Genomic DNA, 18,161 nt, shown 5'->3' with positions numbered 1-18,161 from the left:
AAAAACATCATTATCAATTGGGAAAATAAAAATTAAGATCAAGTGAAACTGCATCATGGACCAAGCCAACCAACAGAAAGTGGACTATCAGACATGAACACGTCCGTGAACTGACAGAAAGAGGACTATCAGACATGAGAACATCTATGAACTCAAAAAGAGGACTATCAGACATGAGAACATCCATGAACTGGTAGGTTCTCAAAGCTTCCAGACTCTGGGTAGAGCAACATGGACTTTGTAAAGCAGGGCCATGGCTCCAGAGAGTGACTCACATGTAGTTACATCAAAGACATGTGAATCTTGGCCAAAAGCTCCGATTCTAGGTATGTACCCATAAGAACATCATGTATGTGCATAGCTGAGAGCATGTTGAGAATGTCCTTTGCAGTCCCGGGCTGCTCACAGGCTCATCACAGGATGAATGCATCCATTGTGGGTGGGTGTTCACTTGAGAGATGTTCTGAAACCATCAAATGAAGAAAATGGGAGATTGAAACTACTGTATAGCTTTGTTCTGTATAAATTTCAAAAACAGGCCAAACTAAGCTAGAAGGCATTGTCATCAGAAGGGACACACAGGCGCACAATGGTACTCCGTTTCTTTATGTTGGTGGTCTTTATCTGAGCATCCACTCCTTGGTAATAAATAATGATACAGTCATGTAACTGTACCATTGAAGTGTACACTTGAATACACTTGAATAAATCATGTACTGTGTCTTATGTACTTTTAGTACATGTGTATACATGCATTATATACTTTTCTGTATTGAATCTTAGTTTCGATTTCTGTTGTTGTGTTAAAATAATAGGACAAAAGCAACTTAAGGGAGAAAGAGCTTATTTTTGTCACAGTCCAAGGTGCAGTCCATCATGACAGAGAAATCAAAGCAGTGGAATAGCTCGAAGTAGCTGTCAGACTCCATTTATAGTCAGCAATAGAGAGTGTAGATGCATGGATGCTCATGCACAGTTCACTTTCTCCATTTTATGCCACTTGTTTATGCTTGGTGTTTATTCTGAACATCCTTAAAAAGTCTCACTGATGGTTTGTGCTGGTCTATGGTGGTCACTGATGGTCTGTGCTGGTCTATGGTGGTCACTGATGGTCTGTGCTGGTCTGCAGTGATCACTGATGGTCTGTGCTAGTCTATGGTGGTCACTGATGGTCTGTGCTGGTCTATGGTGGTCACTGATGGTCTGTGCTGGTCTGCAGTGATCACTGATGGTCTGTGCTAGTCTATGGTGGTCACTGATGGTCTGTGCTGGTCTATGGTGGTCACTGATGGTCTGTGCTGGTCTGCAGTGATCACTGATGGTCTGTGCTAGTCTATGGTGGTCACTGATGGTCTGTGCTGGTCTATGGTGGTCACTGATGGTCTGTGCTGGTCTATGGTGGTCACTGATGGTCTGTGATGGTCTATGGTGATCACTGATGGTCTGTGCTGGTCTATGGTGGTCACTGATGGTCTGTGCTGGTCTATGGTGGTCACTGATGGTCTGTGCTGGTCTGCAGTGATCACTGATGGTCTGTGCTAGTCTATGGTGGTCACTGATGGTCTGTGCTGGTCTATGGTGGTCACTGATGGTCTGTGCTGGTCTATGGTGGTCACTGATGGTCTGTGCTGGTCTGCAGTGATCACTGATGGTCTGTGCTGGTCTATGGTGGTCACTGATGGTCTGTGCTGGTCTATGGTGGTCACTGATGGTCTGTGCTGGTCTGCAGTGATCACTGATGGTCTGTGCTAGTCTATGGTGGTCACTGATGGTCTGTGCTGGTCTATGGTGGTCACTGATGGTCTGTGCTAGTCTATGGTGATCACTGATGGTCTGTGCTGGTCTATGGTGGTCACTGATGGTCTGTGATGGTCTATGGTGATCACTGATGGTCTGTGCTGGTCTATGGTGGTCACTGATGGTCTGTGATGGTCTATGGTGATCACTGATGGTCTGTGTTGGTCTGCAGTGATTACTGATGGTCTGTGCTAGTCTATGGTGGTCACTGATGGTCTGTGCTGGTCTATGGTGGTCACTGATGGTCTGTGCTAGTCTATGGTGATCACTGATGGTCTGTGCTGGTCTATGGTGGTCACTGATGGTCTGTGATGGTCTATGGTGATCACTGATGGTCTGTGCTGGTCTATGGTGGTCACTGATGGTCTGTGATGGTCTATGGTGATCACTGATGGTCTGTGTTGGTCTGCAGTGATTACTGATGGTCTGTTTTGGCCTTTGATGGTCTGTGCTTGTATTACACTGTGACCACCACTGTGCCCAGCTTTTTCGGTGGGTACTAGAGATGGAACCTAGGTCCTTATGCTAGTGCAGCAAGCACTTTATTGACTGAGCCATCTTCCCAGGCTTTGTTAGTTATTTTGATACCCTTTCTACTTCCCTCTTGATAAAACAAGGGCTATCCATTCATTTTCTCATTTTAAATTTAAAATGAGCTGTCAGCTAAAATTGACAAAATTAATTTTCCATTCAGGTAAAGTGAGACTGTTCAATATTCATGGGGTTCATCTCAGACACCTGAGAGAAAGGCCAGGTGTGGCAAGAAGAGCTCTTGGATTGCAGTAAGAAGCCGTGTGTCACTGTGAGGGAGAGACGCTCGTGACCTGGTAGAGAAGGCTGGAGCACTAGGAAGATCCTGTTTTCCAGCCCCAGAAAGGAGGCAATGCTGGAATGAGCAGTGTGAGCCATAGTCTTCTGTGTCACTGTGATGTGCAGGCTTTCAGTGCCATCTCTGTGGAGACAAACCAGTGGGTCAGTTCATAAGCAAAGAGAAGACCAGCTTCCCATTTGTGGGAAATGACTGCAGTTCTGGGACATTTATCAGCAGTTTTACTTTTCACTGAGATAGATTTTTAGATAAGCAACTGGAGGGGAGGTATTCAGAATTTTGTAGATAGAGCCATAGCTTCTGTGGTGGTTGGAATATGCTTGGCCCAGGGAGTGACACTATTAGGATGTGTGGCCTTGTTGGAATGGGTATCGCTGTGGCCTTGTTATGTCACTGTGAGGATGGGTTTTGAGATCTTCCTCCTTGCTGATTGGAGGTCAGGCTTCTCCTATTTGCCTTCAGAACGAGATGTAGAACTCTCAGCTCCTCCATTGCCATTCCTGCCTGGATGCTGTCATGGTTTCTGCCATGATGATAATAGACTGAACCTCTGAGCCAGTAAACTATCCCCAATTAAATGTTGTCCTTTATAAAAGTTGCCGTGGCCATGGTGTGTCTTCAATTTAATGGAAACCCTAACTAAGGCAGAAGTTGGTACCAGGAATGGAGTATTGCTGTGATAGGCCTGACCATACTTTTGTTTGGAGGAATGTGGATTTTGGGACTTTGGAAATTAGTAGAATGCTTTAATTGGGGCTAGCTTAGGTTCAGAGGTTCAGTCCGTTATCATCAAGGCAGGAAGCATGGCAGCATCCGGGCGGGCATGATGCTGGAGAAGCTGAGAGTTCTACATCTTGATCTGACTGCAACCAGGAGAAAACTGGCTCCCAAACAGCTAGGAGGAAGGCCTCAAGGCCACACCTACTTCAACAAGCCATACCTCCTAATAGTGCCACTCCCTGGACCAAGCATATTCAAATGACCACAGCTTCTGAGCCCCTTCATATGTTAAGAGTTAACCACAGAACACAGATGCACCATCCTAAGTGGGACCAAGTGGTATATAGGACTATGGGCATTCTCTGAGAGTGGCAGAATGCAAGCAGCAATAGCATGCAAAGGTGGGCTGCAAATCAGTTTGAATGAGAACAGAATTAATGACTAGCATAGAGTCCATTAGCTTCCCTGATGCAGAGCCCGAGGCAGGGGATAAGTCACTGGTGCCTGTGACTGGGGAAGGACAGACAGGTAGAGGGGAGAACCTATAGGCAAATAAGAGAAGTAGAGAGGGGAGGAGAAGCCGAGGGAGGATATAGTCTTAGGAGAGGTCTTGGGCCCTTGGATAGAGGAGTTCAAGAAGTTGAGGAGGTGCAGCCATGTGACCAAATTCTGGCCATTGAGATATAACTAATGGTGCATAGCAAAGCTTCCAGGAAGACTGTTTTTAGATGGAAGAAGTCAGGGCAGGCTGGAGGCTCAGCAGGTGAAGACATCTGCCATGCAAGCCTGGAGACCTGAGTTTGATCCCTGAAGCCCACATAAAGGTGGAGGGAGAGAAGTGACTCCAAAAAGCTGTCCTCTGTCTTTCACACATGCACCATGGCATGTACCTACCCACCTACACACATCATACACACACACACACACACACACACACAGTAGTAATAATAAATAAATAAATAATAAAGAGGTAGGAGGTGATAGTCTTGTCCATCCACTTTTCGCCCTCTCCCTTATCTTGGTCTTCTTTGGCCTTGGTGATTACAAGTCCAGAAGATGATGTTTGTTTTTGAGCGTGGAGCCATGTGCTAAAAATAATTGTGTGAAAAGAAACCCGAGTCCCTGGTGACCATGGAGCCACAGGTTCCCAGCTCGGTAAAGCTTCACTTCTTTAACTGATAAAAGAAGCACAAGTCTATCTTGCTACATCATCTTTGTCTTCATCCCTGGTAGCATCAGTGCTGTTCCCATGGGCACCGTGAGACAGGACAGACCCCAGAGATTCTTGGGCAGTGTGATAGCCACCCTGGTCACCAGCAAGGACAGGGTGATACTTCAGTGCTCCTCCTTTATCCTGCCCAGATTTTTAAATAAGCAAAAAAGTCCTATTATGATTTTCTTTATCTGGTTGAGAGCCTTATATCTAAACTGTATACATAATCATTTTAATTTTTACTTACTACAAGTCTGTTGTTTTATATTTTAAATATCACTTGAAATGCTGCTTTGGAACATTAAGTCCTAAATGGATGTCTTCATCAACCCCCTCCCCTCAGGGCTCAGAGAACTATTTGGAAAAGGAAGCAGTAGGATTGTAAGGGCCAACGCAAAGGAACAGTGTTTTCCAGACACAATAGGACTGACACACTCATGAATACACAGAGACTGTGGCAGCATGCACAGGGCCTGCACAGGTTCAAGGCAGATGGGGATCCAGTGCTAAGAGGAGAAAGTGGACATGCACTCCCATTCATAACCAGGAAATTACCTTCAATTGACAACCACTTGCCGAGGAGACATTATTTTCCTGCAGTGGAATCTCACTGAGTATACAAGCCACACTTAAGGGCAGCCCCATACCCAGCAGGAGATATGCTGAAAGAAAATGAGCTCAAGGATATTTTTGTAGATTTTTTTTTGTCCTCTTTTGCTTTGTTTGAACATTTTTTTAAAAAAGTCTTACTTATCTTCTGCTTATATATTATGGTTTGCAATTTGTGTTTGTTATGGGTCTTGAATTTGCACATCTGTATTTGTGTGTATGTGTGGTGCCTTTTCTTTGTTTTATCATTCTTTTTAAAAATTCGCCTGTTAGTTTTCAAAAGCCAGAGATAGAACGCACCAAGTTGAAATTGTGGGGAGGTGAGGATCTGGAAGGAAATGAGGGAGGCAGGAAGCAATATCAGAATATATCCTCTGAAAAAACATTTTCAGTTAAAAATGCTGTTTGACAAAAACACATTTTTAAAAACCTTGTATTCTTTTGAATTCAGACAAAGTCAGCATGCAAAGTGTATGTATGTGAGATTTTAAAATAATAATAAAAAGTTAAAAGTATAAATTAAGACAAAGCCACACTAGTGACCATGGAACTTAGTGAATACAAACCCAGATATGAGCATGGAGGACTTCCATCCTTCCTCTGCTCTCTACCCTTCTAAGGCTCTCCCCTCTTCCCACTCATCCACTCAGCCACCTGGACCATGAAGGCAGTATACAATGATATCAGAAGTCACACTCCATTAGTATAAAGGAATATGTCTCAACCAGAAACAGTTTTGCAACCCAGGGGACATGTACATAGAGATACTCTTGTGTGTCACAATTGGGTAGACATTGAGGTATAGGGCCTAAGGGTGCTACTATGTTTCCAAGAATGCATATGGTAGCCCAAGGACTGAGGGTCACCTAGCTCAGGATGTGAGCGTGTAGAGGCTGACATGTCTGTGAATAGAGAGCACCCATTGTGTATTAGTCCTTCAGTTGTCTGGCAGTATCATTAAAAAACACCTAGGGTTTACTTTAAGGATCCTAATTGATTTCTTCACTTTCCCTCTAGCTTGCAAATAGCCCAAGGGAGCTTTGCTCTACCCCCAGTGACCTAGTTAACACTACCCCTAGCTGGCAACTCATTAGCTCCTGGTGGACAAGAGCTAACAGAAGGTTGATGCTTAACCATGATGTGCATTTCAATGTTATCTCCTGGGTGCTGTGACTTAGTTCTCAGGGGTTGAACATGTGTATAATCTAAGCCCAATGATTGCTTGAAGGCTTTGATTTATGTTTTGAAAACCTTTTTAAGGAGTCATATGTGTACAGGAACTGGTCACTGTATATGTGTCAGCCCTTGTAAAACTTAACGATAGGCTCAACAAGTAGAAACTTGTAAGAAACTATGAACACGAGTATGTTTTATAGGAGCAAGTTACAGAGCATGCTCATTTTCTTCATCCTGTTTTGCTCTAATAATGAGGAATATTAAAGTCATGTCCCTGGGGAGAGGAGTGAAATGTGGAGGAGCTTGGAGGTGGAGATGGGGGTCAATAGTGAGACAATCCACCAGGGACACACGGTAAGATGACCCGCAGCTCACTCACTCAGTCTGCACACTGTGTTAGTTACTTTCTCATTGCTGTGACCACAGATTTGACTGAAACGAAGGAAGAAAGGCATATTTTTCGCTTGAGTTACAGAGGTTCAGTACATGGTTGTTTGGCTCTGTTGACTCTGAGCCCCATGGTGCAGAAAGAGCATAAGACAGAGCGTGCCCACCCCACTATAACAAACAAGGCACAAAAACCTCACGAATAAACAGCCCCCAGTTACCTACTTCCTCCAGCTCGGCCTCCCTGCTATAGTTCCAGAACCTTCCACAACAGTGCCACCAGCTGGGAACCAAGTGTTCAACACACGAGTCTGTGAGGAAGTTTCATATTCACACCATAGCAACAGTCCCCAATCAGAAGCTTTCTGGATCCAGCTCTGGACCGTGCCCTACAGCATATCTGTGGGTTTTATCACCACACCCCCTGATCCCTATGGTAAGAGGCATTGGTGAAGGGCTGCAGGAAACAAAGGGAAGGCTGGGAGGTACTGTAAAGCAGGAACTACTCCAGGCTTGGTAGGAGGGATGCTCATTCCAGAGATGAAAGGAAAAAGGCCATTGAGAGAAGCTGGGCTTGAGAACATCCAGGGGTCTAGTCACATGAATGCTGGTGGGAATGTGGTACCGTGTGACTGAAGCCTGGAAGAGCCCTTGGTCTTAACTGTACTGATTATGAAACATACATTAAAATACTACTTATGCAAAGACTCCTGCTTATCCTAAAGAAAGCACTGGAGGAGCTGGCTGGGCCCTTCTCTACTGTTTGCATAAATGTCCCTTGGATGTCTGTGTGTATAGACACACTCCCCAATTCATGGTGCTATTGAGAAGTGGTGGGATTTTCCGGAGGCAGGGCCTTGTGGAAGTTAGGTCATTGGGGGGGGGGTGGTATACTCTTAAGGGGATATTGGGACCTCAGTTGAATACAAAGATTCAACTGTGCACACTGTCACCGGGAGTGAAGAAGCTGCCGGTTTTGAAGGGTCCAGGGCAGGAAGGGGGCAGCTGAGTTCAGCAGTGAGTAGGACGAAGGAAAAGCAGATGGCAGCAGGGTGGTTAGGATGTAGTGAAGGGCTTACATCAGAGCACTCTGTTGTGAAGATAGTTAAGGAAGGAAGAAGTAGAGAAATGTAGAACAAGGAAAACCGGCTAAAACCTGCCTGTCTGCCTGCCTGCCTGCCTGCCTTCCTGCCTGCCTGCCTGCCTGCCTGCCTGCCAGCCAGCTTAGCTGGTTCTTCTCCTTTTCTTTTCTTTCCTCTTCTTTTCTCTTCTTTTTTTTCCAAAGATGTATTTATTTATTGTATGTAAGTACACTGTAGCTGTCTTCAGACAGGAAGAGGGCATCAGATCTCATTATGGATGGTTGTGAGCCACCATGTGGTTGCTGGGATTTGAACTCAGGACCTTCAGAAGAGGAGTCAGTGCTCTTAACCTCTGAGCCATTTCTCCAGCCCGGCTCTTCTCCTTTTCATTCAGTCTTGGGAGGGGGCAGCCAATGAAATGATGTCACCCACATTCAGGGTAGGTCTTCCCACCTCAGTGAACCCAATTAAGGACATTCCTCACACTCATGTCCACAGGCCAGTAGATCTAGCCTCACTGAGACTCCTTTTCCAGGTAACCCTAGATTGTGTCTAGTTATCAAATAAAACTAAGTGTCAAGGTAGATGTGTGAGCATGTGAGTGTGACATATGTGTATGGAATATGTGCACATATGTGTGCTAGTGTGCACTTCTGAGTGCACATTTGTGCCCATGTGTGGGGGGGTCAAATTTTATCAGGTATCCAGCTGTGTTACTTTCGATCTTGAGACAGTCTCTCACTAAACCTAGAGGTAGCCTGGTAGCCAGCAAGACCCAGTAATTGTCTTGTCTTCCTACCTCTAACATACACAGCTACACATGGCTCTGTGTGTGTGTGTGTGTGTGTATCTGTATGTGTGTATCTGTGTGTGTGTGTGTGTATCTGTATGTGTGTATCTGTGTGTGTGTGTGTGTGTGTGTGTGTGTATCTGTGTGTGCGTGTGTGTGTTCTTGAAATTTTAACTCAGGTCCTCACACTTGGGTAGAAGCATTCTTACCCACTGAGCCATCTTCCCAAACTCAGAAGCCATTTTTAACAGAATGTCCAGGGTGGGGGACCAAAGCAATGTATTATAGACATCTCTCTTGCCTACCAAATATATAAATGAATAGTCTTCAGTTTACCTGTGACCCTGAGCCCTTGGTCTTAAGTGTACTGATTATGAAACATACATTAAAATACTACTTATGCAAAGACTCCTGCTTATCCTAAAGAAAGCACTGGAGGAGCTGGCTGGGCCCTTCTCTACTGTTTGCATAAATGTCCCTCGGATGTCTGTGTGTATAGACACACTCCCCAATTCATGGTGCTATGAGAAGTGGTGGGATTTTCTGGAAGTGGAGCCTTGTGGAAGTTAGGTCATCGGGGGTGGGGGTATACTCTTAAGGGGATATTGGGACCTCAGCCCCTCTTCTTCCTCTTGTTTGTGAGGTGAGCATCTCCCTCCACCATGTGCTCCTGGTGCTGTGCTGCCTCACCATAGGCCCTGGCACTCAGCAGCTATGGACTGAAAACTCTGAACCTGGGAGCCAAACCTCCTTCCCTCCTTACAGGTGGGTTTCTCTTGGGTGTTTGCTGCAGTGTCTGAGAACTGACTCTCCTAGAGTACTCCACCTAACACAGGATACATCATAGTGATAAATAAGTAAATTATTTGTTAAGTGCTTTCATATAAAAATATTTCTTAAGGAGTAGCTAGTATAATCCAAGACTGTGATAAGTTTACTGAAGCTTAGAAACATTTGTTATCATTAACGATTTTTTTTAACTACATGCATGTGGGAAAATGGTGTATGTATGCTGAGTGAAGACTGGGGGCATAGGAGCCCCTGGAGCTGAAGTTACAGGCTGTAAGCCACCCTACATGGGTGATGGGAACGAAGTTCAGGTCCCCTTAGAAGCAAGACACCCTCTTAACTACTGAGTCCCCTCCCTAGCCTTCTTCATTATAATTAAAACATGTATTTCATCCTCATTTCAAGAAACTGATGTTGAGATAAAATTAAAATAAGCACTTGGTAAAACTGGTCACAACAACCATGTCCACTGGTGCCAGCATTAGTGTCCCAGCATCCCTTAATCCTCTCTGTTCTCACCTTCAGGCATGCGCCAAGGCAATGACTTTGGTACACAGTACCGGTCAGCAGTCTATCCCACATCCGCCGTGCAGATGGAAGCAGCCCTGAGATCCAAGGAAGAATACCAGAAGGTAGGATCCCCTAATTCTGTCCTCCCCAGGACAGTGTAACCTGGGCCAGCTCAGTGTTAGAGGGAAGTTTGGCTCTGTATACCTGTGACCATACCTGAGGCCATTTCTGCCAGCCTCCTCACAGGGCCATTGTGCCAAAGAAATGGGCATAGCGAGTGTCTAAGGGTGAGCCCGTGTGTACTTCTCTTTAAAAAATCAGCTCATCCTGGTGAATGAGGTGCTGTGGCTCTGTCAGAATCCATCTTACCCGCAGACATTGCTTGTCTCTGTTCTGCAGCTGGAGTCTGGAATCAAGGCAATGACAAAGGGGGCTTCTGGGGAGAAGGAAAGGTCCAGATGCTTTCCCTGTCAATGTCATATGTCACTCGCTCTCCGCGTGTCTCCTCACTCCTGCATTTGTAAGAACACTGGTCCTACTACATGCAGGCTAACCCTGGTAACTTCATGTAACTTGATGACGTCTATGAAGACCCAACTCCAAATAAGGTTGTGGTCTAACAGCTTAAGGCTCCAACAGATCCTTTCTGGAAGACATAGATCAACCTGTGATATATACTTTTCACTGCCAGCTACAGTAAACCTAATTATAATAAAACCATTTATCAGAAAGATATACATTATATCATGAAATATTTGTTCTATTAATTCTATAATCCTTTAGGGAAAAATCTCCTCCGGCATCGATTTGGGTCACTTACAAACAACTTGAGTTCTTTTAATTTTTAGAGCTCAGTGATGATACTTAATTTTTGATTATGATATTTCCTGTATTAGAAACAGAGCTAGTAGCTACTCTGGAGCTGTGAAGCATAGGACAGCCACCACAGTGGTAGAGTGGGTAATGAGGAGCAGGCTTCTCATTACCCACTTCTCATCTGCTGTTGAGGTGGCCTGGTCAGATCGGCTATGATAGGAGATGGGGCTGAGAGAGATGCTTAGAGGGTCCCCTCCTCCCATCATATATCTAAGGCTGTGATGTCAGCTTGGCTGACATGGTAGGCAGTCTGGGGCACAGTCCCTGTGGCTGCTATCCAACTTGATTCCGTCTATGAGTCTAGGCTGAATTTTGTGACATTTCTTTTATTCCTTTCTGGAGACTGTAACATCAAGAGATCTTGATACTGAACCAGGAACCAAAGTGTCTCATGATGTACCTGTGGGTTCAGGGTGTGAATAATAAGGCCAACTATGTAGGTATCTAGGAAACCACTATGATGTCTGTCTTATCTCTAGTCCCACTAGTGGCAGAATTCATGATAAGGGACTTGTGTGTGAGGATTTTCTGCGATGGTTGGTAGGATCAGAGTACAGGAGAAGTAGAAGAGAGGAGTAAGGCCCACACTGGCTGATATCAGTAAGAGGTTGCTTGAGCCTCATGGCTGTGGAGTACTTCTGGCTGTGGAGACTTCACCAGGATAGGAGACATGACAAGCTACAGCAGCAAGGAGTGTGGGATGGGCATGTGAGCTCCAGAGCCTGAAGTGAAGAAGTGCTTCTGATTAAGCAGGTGCATTCCAGTTTCATTTATGTTGCTGTGATAACATATCCTGACCAAAAACAACTTCAGAGAGAAACAAGTTAACTTGCCTTGCAATTTCAGGTTACTGTCTATCATTTCTGGTAAATCAAGGTAGGAACTTAAGTCAGCTAGCCATATTATAGCAGGCAGTAGAAAGAGAACTAAATGCATACATACATGCTGCCTCCCTGCTTGTACTTAGCTAACTTTGTCCTCTTTTATACAGTTCAGGACCCCCTGCCTAGGGAATGGCGCTACCCACAGTGAACTGGGTCTTTCCATATCAATGAAATTAATTAAGGCAACCTCCCACAGGCATGACCACAAGCCAACCCAATGTAGATAAGCCCTCATTGAGACTCTCATCCAAGGTGACTGTATGTTGTATCAAATTGACAATTAAAGCTAACCATCACAGTGTGTAAGCAGCATCAAAAGCCATTATCCACAAAGTGCCCTTCTCCCACCAGCTCTGTTCCCTAGCCAGGAAACACTGCTAGTGCCAAAGGCTGGTCCCACCACAAGGCTCTCTGGAAGAAAAGCTTGAGGTGACTTCCCAGGAGGACCTCCTGCTGTGATCATGTAGTCACATGGGAGACAGCTTTAGATACAGAAGTTATGAGCAGGGTGATGTGCAGTGCATAAAAAGCCTTATAATGGCAGAGGTAGTCATAGTAAGATTGCAACCACAGAAAAGGGTATTTACTGAATGCCAGCCACTCTTCTAACTTTTTATATATAAATGAAATCTTTTACAAATCTTTGGTTATTTATCTATCAATTACCTATGTATCTGTATCATCTATCTGCCACTTAGCTATCATTTATATATGTCATTTATCATCTATGACCTGTTTTTCATCTATCAATTTATCATCTACGTGTAGATGTAATAGATACACTTAGATGTAGTTGTGTGTATCTCTCTGTATCTTTGTTTAAAATTGTATGTATTAGTATAGTTCTGAGACGTTGTTTCTACCTTGAGAGTTCCTGTTTATTTCTGCCCATTCTCTTTGTATAACTGATATCTGAAACTTACCTCCAAATAAGTCAATAATGTCCCTATGAAAGGTGACACAATTGTCTTTTATTTGATAAATGAACCATCTTCTCATTTACATTTACCTTAAAAGTATTCTGGCTTCCAAATGGCTCCACATCACCAAGGTTGGTCCTAGATTCTGTCTTTTGTCACCATAGCTGTCCAGAGAGCAGTCCTGAATGGCCTTGCCTGTGCCTTATATCAAGGCTGACCTTGGGCAAATTTCTGACAAGACACTTACTCTTAGGGGCATCGTTTCTTCATAACACCAGTTAGACTCTTGCCTTCCATAATCTTGCCTCAAACATTCAGGCTTATGCTCAGAGTAGATACTCCTTCAGTTCATTCCACACGCCCTCTTCCTCCTTCAGAGGTCGCCATTACAGGCCTTCCATCCTGGCCATTGATCTTCTCTGTGTCTGCAGGGACCCTTGCATACTAACTATACTGTTGACTTAGGTTACTAATTTGATAGTCTATGCTAGTTTGTCCCCCAGTGACCTGCAGGAACCAGCTTCTTCAGCAACTTCTTTATATGTGGCGTTGGAGTGACTGCACTGCTTACCACAGAGCAGCCGTTTGAACATAAAATTAGCTGATTTTATCACAGGGACCGATTGTTGAGCTAATTAGATGTGTAGGAGTGCTGAGGAGCCAGAAACCAAAAGTGATTTTTTCCCTCCAAAGTGTGGTTTTCTGCATAGTTGGCTGGGCTGTCAATCCCAGGCCCACCAGCAACCTGAAGAATTCTTCTCACTTCCGATCTCTTGATGGTGGGTGGAGGCAGGAAGACCCAAGCAGGAGGGTCAAACCTTCAGGAGTGAAACCCATACTTCATCTTCCCAACCTCACCTGAATAAATCAGACCCTCTGGGAATGGTAAGTGTGTGGTCTATGTGGGATTCCTTCATACTCAAAATGGGACTCCTCTTCATTTATGAATTTAGCATTTTAACCCCTGGTAGATGGTAGGTCTTGAAACTAATAGATGCTATTGTGGCCCAAGCACGCGACCTAACTTCTGCCCAACTCCTCAAGACTCATGAATGGAAAACATGATTTCTTTGAATATTTTTCTTGTCAGAAGAGAAGAAAAGTCAGCCCCAATCAGCCCCCCCACCCCAGTATATTTTAGAGCATATTGTACTCTGATGAGCACAACACCTTTCTGAAGTATATTCTTAATTAAAAATCTGTTTTTAGTCTCTCTGTCTGTTCATCTATCCACCACCCACCCATGCACCCATATTTTCACCTACCACCTAGTCTACACATCCATCTACCCATCCGTCCATTTACACAGCCTCTCTCCCAGCAACCTGACCATTCTCCCATCCACTCATCTCTTCCATCTATACAGCTATCTAGATGATTTCTATATTGCCATAGTCTTTAAATAATTTCTATAATTTTATCTTAATTTTCAATTATTTGCCAATTCATCATCTATCATCTATGCATTTCATTATATGCAATACAATGTGTAATTTAAAGAAAAGCACCCAAGAAAGAATATACAAAACAGTATGTAATGATTGCTTCAAAACAGCCAGCAATTTTTTTTAAAGGCTCATCTTTGATTATTTGATTCTCTTCCCACTTAGATAGCAGCCAGGTATTCACTAATGCCACATCATCCTAGCAAGGCCAACATGCCAGGGTGGGGGGGTGGGCAGTGCACAGAAAGAGACAGAGATGGAGAGATGAAAAGATTGTATTCTCAAATAACCTCCCCACCTGTGCTACCAATGAAGCTTCTGCCACCTTGCTCTTTGTGTAGTGTAAATGCTAACTCTATACAATGATACACAGGTTCACAGACCTAAAAATCCCCATGGCTTCCAGATCCCTGCATAGAAGTGTACCCACTTGTTTATTTCCATATCCTTGTCCACACAACAAGCCATAGACTGTAGACTCTTTAATAAGCAAGTGCCTGGCTTCTTGTGCCCACCACTGATGGCACCCTGGGAGCCACTGTAGATCTATTCCTGTACTCACTTGCCCCTTGCTACCACATTACCAGGCTGCCCAGGTGCATTAGTCTCTGTCCTCCTCACTGTGGCAAAAGACTTGAGCAGAAGCAGTGTCGGGGTTGGGGAGGATTTATTTTGACTTGAAGTTGAAGATGGACACAACCCATTCTAGTGAGGAGGGCATGGTGGCAGGACCATGAGGTGGCCAATCACACTGCCTTCACAGTCAAGAAACAGACAGAAGACAGGAAGTAGAGTGGGGCTGAGGGACCTCAAGACCTACCCCCACGAGCACACTTCTTTGTTTTTTATGGGGGGGGGGGGTTCGAGACAGGGTTTCTCTGTATAGCCCTGGCTGTCCTGGAACTCACTCTCTAGACCAGGCTGGCCTCAAAGTCAGAAATCCGCCTGCCTCTGCCTCCCAAGTGCTGGGATTAAAGGCGTGCAGCACCATGCCCGGCTATGAGTGCACTTCTTAAAGCCGTGCTTTACTCAGAGCACAAGGACCAAACATTTAAATACAGGAGCCTCTGAGAAAGCATTTTACACTGAAGACACAATGTCTGAATTCTGCCCTTGGGTACAGCTCTCTCATGTACCTGCTTCTCTGTCATAGCCACGGTCGCCACCATCACTCAGGTACCACCATCTGCTCCTGGGCCAATGAACGTTTTATTTCTCTGTTACTAGAGCTGCCTACACAGGGCAGCCAGAGTGGCCATCATAAATATCATCCGGACCATTTCCCTTTCTAGTGTCTGACTCTGCCATGACCTCTCTAGTGCCATTAGCCATTAGCTTGGTCTCCCAGACTCCATGCAACCATCACGGTATCGTCCAGTAACAGTCCCTCTCATCATGTCTACAGTGTAACGTGCAACTCCCTACCAAGGCCTGGGGCCTTTGAGTGAAGCTGTAGGATTTCTGGATACCCAAGAAGTGCAGATTTGGACAGGGGTGTCCTTGCAGGGATGACTGTCTGTGGCCTTTATCTGCTTTTGCAAGGAGGTTGGAATTTTCATGTTTATTCCCTCTACCTTCAAAGAAGACCTTCACTCCTAAAATATGGTTGCACATCAGAAAACAGAGTGCAAAAGTAATCCTTACAGCTGGAAGAATATTTGTGAAAGAAATCTCTTTCTTTCTTTCTTTCTTTCTCTCTTTCTTTCTTTCTTTCTTTCTTTCTTTCTTTCTTTCTTTCTTTCTTTCTTCTTCTTCTTCTTCTTCTTCTTCTTCTTCTTCTTCTTCTTCTTCTTCTTCTTCTTCTTCTTCTTCTTCTTCTCCTTCTCCTTCTCCTTCTCCTTCTCCTTCTCCTTCTCCTTCTCCTTCTCCTTCTCCTTCTCCTTCTCCTTCTTCTTCTCCTTCTTCCCTCCCTCCTTTCTCCCCTCCTTCCTTTCCTCTTCTCCTCCCCTCCTCTCTCCTTCCTCTCTCTTTTCAAAATAACATTTGGATGATTTGCAAGATTGTTCTAGTACTGCCTTAGTTAGTATGTTTGAGCTTGAGTTAATTTCTCTGGGTAACAAATTTCTCTACAGATTTGCTATAAGAATTAAATGACATTTCATATATTTCTATTTTCCTTTCTTTTATCTAATGCATGTGCATTTATATCACACATGTAGTGATCCAATATACATAAGTTGAAGCTGAGTGCTTTTAGTTTCTGAACCCCCAAAATAGCTTAAATTATGCCACCTCAACTCAGAAATCCATTATATGCAATAATTATTCCACAATGCCAGTACTACCAGAGTGCAGCCGGACTGGTGACACCCCCATCCCACGAGGCACATGCAGATCCTATGTGGCTCCTTCCAGGCATCTGTAGGCTGAAAATGACTTATCTCTTTCTCTTCTCCAGCAAATTAATAAATTAATTACCTTATCAAATATTAATTACGTACTGATTAGCATCCAGACTCATACTGTAGTTGTTTTGAGCAGAGCCGTCTGAAAGAAGATCTTGGGAAGGTTGTAACCGACCAGTCCCTGTACAGTCCCTAGTGCTCACAAGTCACACAAACCCTTCCTTGAAGGGAATTTCCTAGGACCTATGCTGACATTTTCTGTCCTAAGCCATCCTTTCGGGGTCTCCTATTCATCTTTGTGTCCACAGTGCCTGCAACTGTGCTTGGCTCCTAGCACATGCCCTGCGAATATTTGTTGACCTAAATTAAAGAGATGGGGAGATGAACAAGTCCGTCATATTGTCTTTTATTATGGGCTGAATATTTCTGGGCTTTCTCCATTGAAACTCTTCTGCTAAAGCCTTCTCCTCCCCTAGTGTGATGGTTTTTGATCTGGGTAATTTGGGTTAGATGAGGTCATACTGATAGAGCTCCCATGGAGGGATTTTCATCCTTAGAAGAAAAGGCAGTAGGCACCAGGGGGCTACTTCCTGTTTTTACTCCTGTGCTCAGGGAAGATGTGTAAACACAACCTAAACATCTATGAGGCAGGAGAAGGGGCCTTGCAAGACAACCTGCCTTGCTATACCTTGCCCTTTACCAAAGTCCACAGTCCTGCTGTGTGCCTCCAGTCTGAGGTATTTTTCCAGAGCAGACTGAGACAGCTGTGTTGTGTGTGCTCAGCTCCGAGGAGGGAAGGGAAGAATCATAGCCTTGGATGAGAAGAGCCAGCTGGGGCCCTGGCTCTGCCTTCACCTACATGACCTTGGATTAGTCTCTGCAGCTTCAGTTCCTCCTGTGAACTAGAGAGAAGACACACACTGAGAATCTTCATAAATCTCAAGGGTTCTTAACATTTTTCCCTCCCATTATGCCGAATGACCTTCACACCACACAAGGGCATAGGGCAAGATCTGTTCTCCTACCTCTGTTGCTAGGAAACTGAAACCCAGAGGGGTACATTTGATTCCCAGAACAACCTCAATAGAAAATGTAGAGGTTATGGTCACTTGACTCAGAATTCCACGTGTGTTTCAGCCATGTTGCGTGGATAATAGCTGTGTAATCTATCAGGTTATGAATATTGGGATGTAATGGGGTGACTCGGGAGACTAGGCTGCTAGCAGTGGCCTTGTCACCTTTTCCACAGGCCCCAAATTCCAAACAACTTAAAAGAAAGGACTGCGTAATCTTCCCTTTTTCGCGAAAATGGCAGGATCATCCCGGATTCTTTGTTCCCAGGGAAGAAGTAGGTTCTGTGTTATTATATTCTCTCTGCTGCTATGTTTAAAACCTGTAAGTACGCCAAAGGATTCCTATGGAACGCTACGGCAACCATTAGGAGACTGTGGGTGTCAGTAGCTGTTTTATGGCTTGGAGATTAGACAGCTCTTCATCTTTTTACCCTTTTTTTTTTTTAACGTGTGCTATTGTTTACAGCACGAAGTTATGATTTAAAATGCCCATGGAAGTTCCTGAATAATTCATGCATTTACCTTAGACTGAGAGAACCATCCGTCTCTGTGCTCTATACTAGATATGGAATTCTTGTTAGACCCCCTCTTGGAGCTCGGAGGTTGTAATTATGGATAGTATTATGAACTCTAAATAGGAACTTGTGAAATAAATATTTTTAAAATGCCCGTTCCTGCGAGCCAGGCATCTGCATTTCTGTGTTTGCAGCCAGACA

The 18,161-nt window shown here is 44.4% G+C and overlaps 1 protein-coding gene across 2 annotated transcripts in view; it reads left to right on the top strand.

Annotated features, from left to right (window-relative positions):
• Msra (methionine sulfoxide reductase A) overlaps positions 1-18,161 on the top strand; it is a 324,019-nt gene that overhangs the window by 227,027 nt on the left and 78,831 nt on the right. For both annotated transcript variants that reach the window (XM_021182154.3, XM_029468781.2), the window contains exon 5: positions 9,918-10,024. In XM_021182154.3, the coding sequence (XP_021037813.1) occupies positions 9,918-10,024 (107 nt within the window). The remainder of the gene's footprint in view (positions 1-9,917; positions 10,025-18,161) is intronic.

Source organism: Mus caroli, unplaced genomic scaffold, assembly GCF_978045245.1.
Source record: "Mus caroli unplaced genomic scaffold, Mus_caroli_1 scaffold_12, whole genome shotgun sequence".
In the NCBI taxonomy this organism is placed as follows: domain Eukaryota; kingdom Metazoa; phylum Chordata; class Mammalia; order Rodentia; family Muridae; genus Mus; species Mus caroli.
This window is presented reverse-complemented; position numbering and strand designations above follow the sequence as displayed.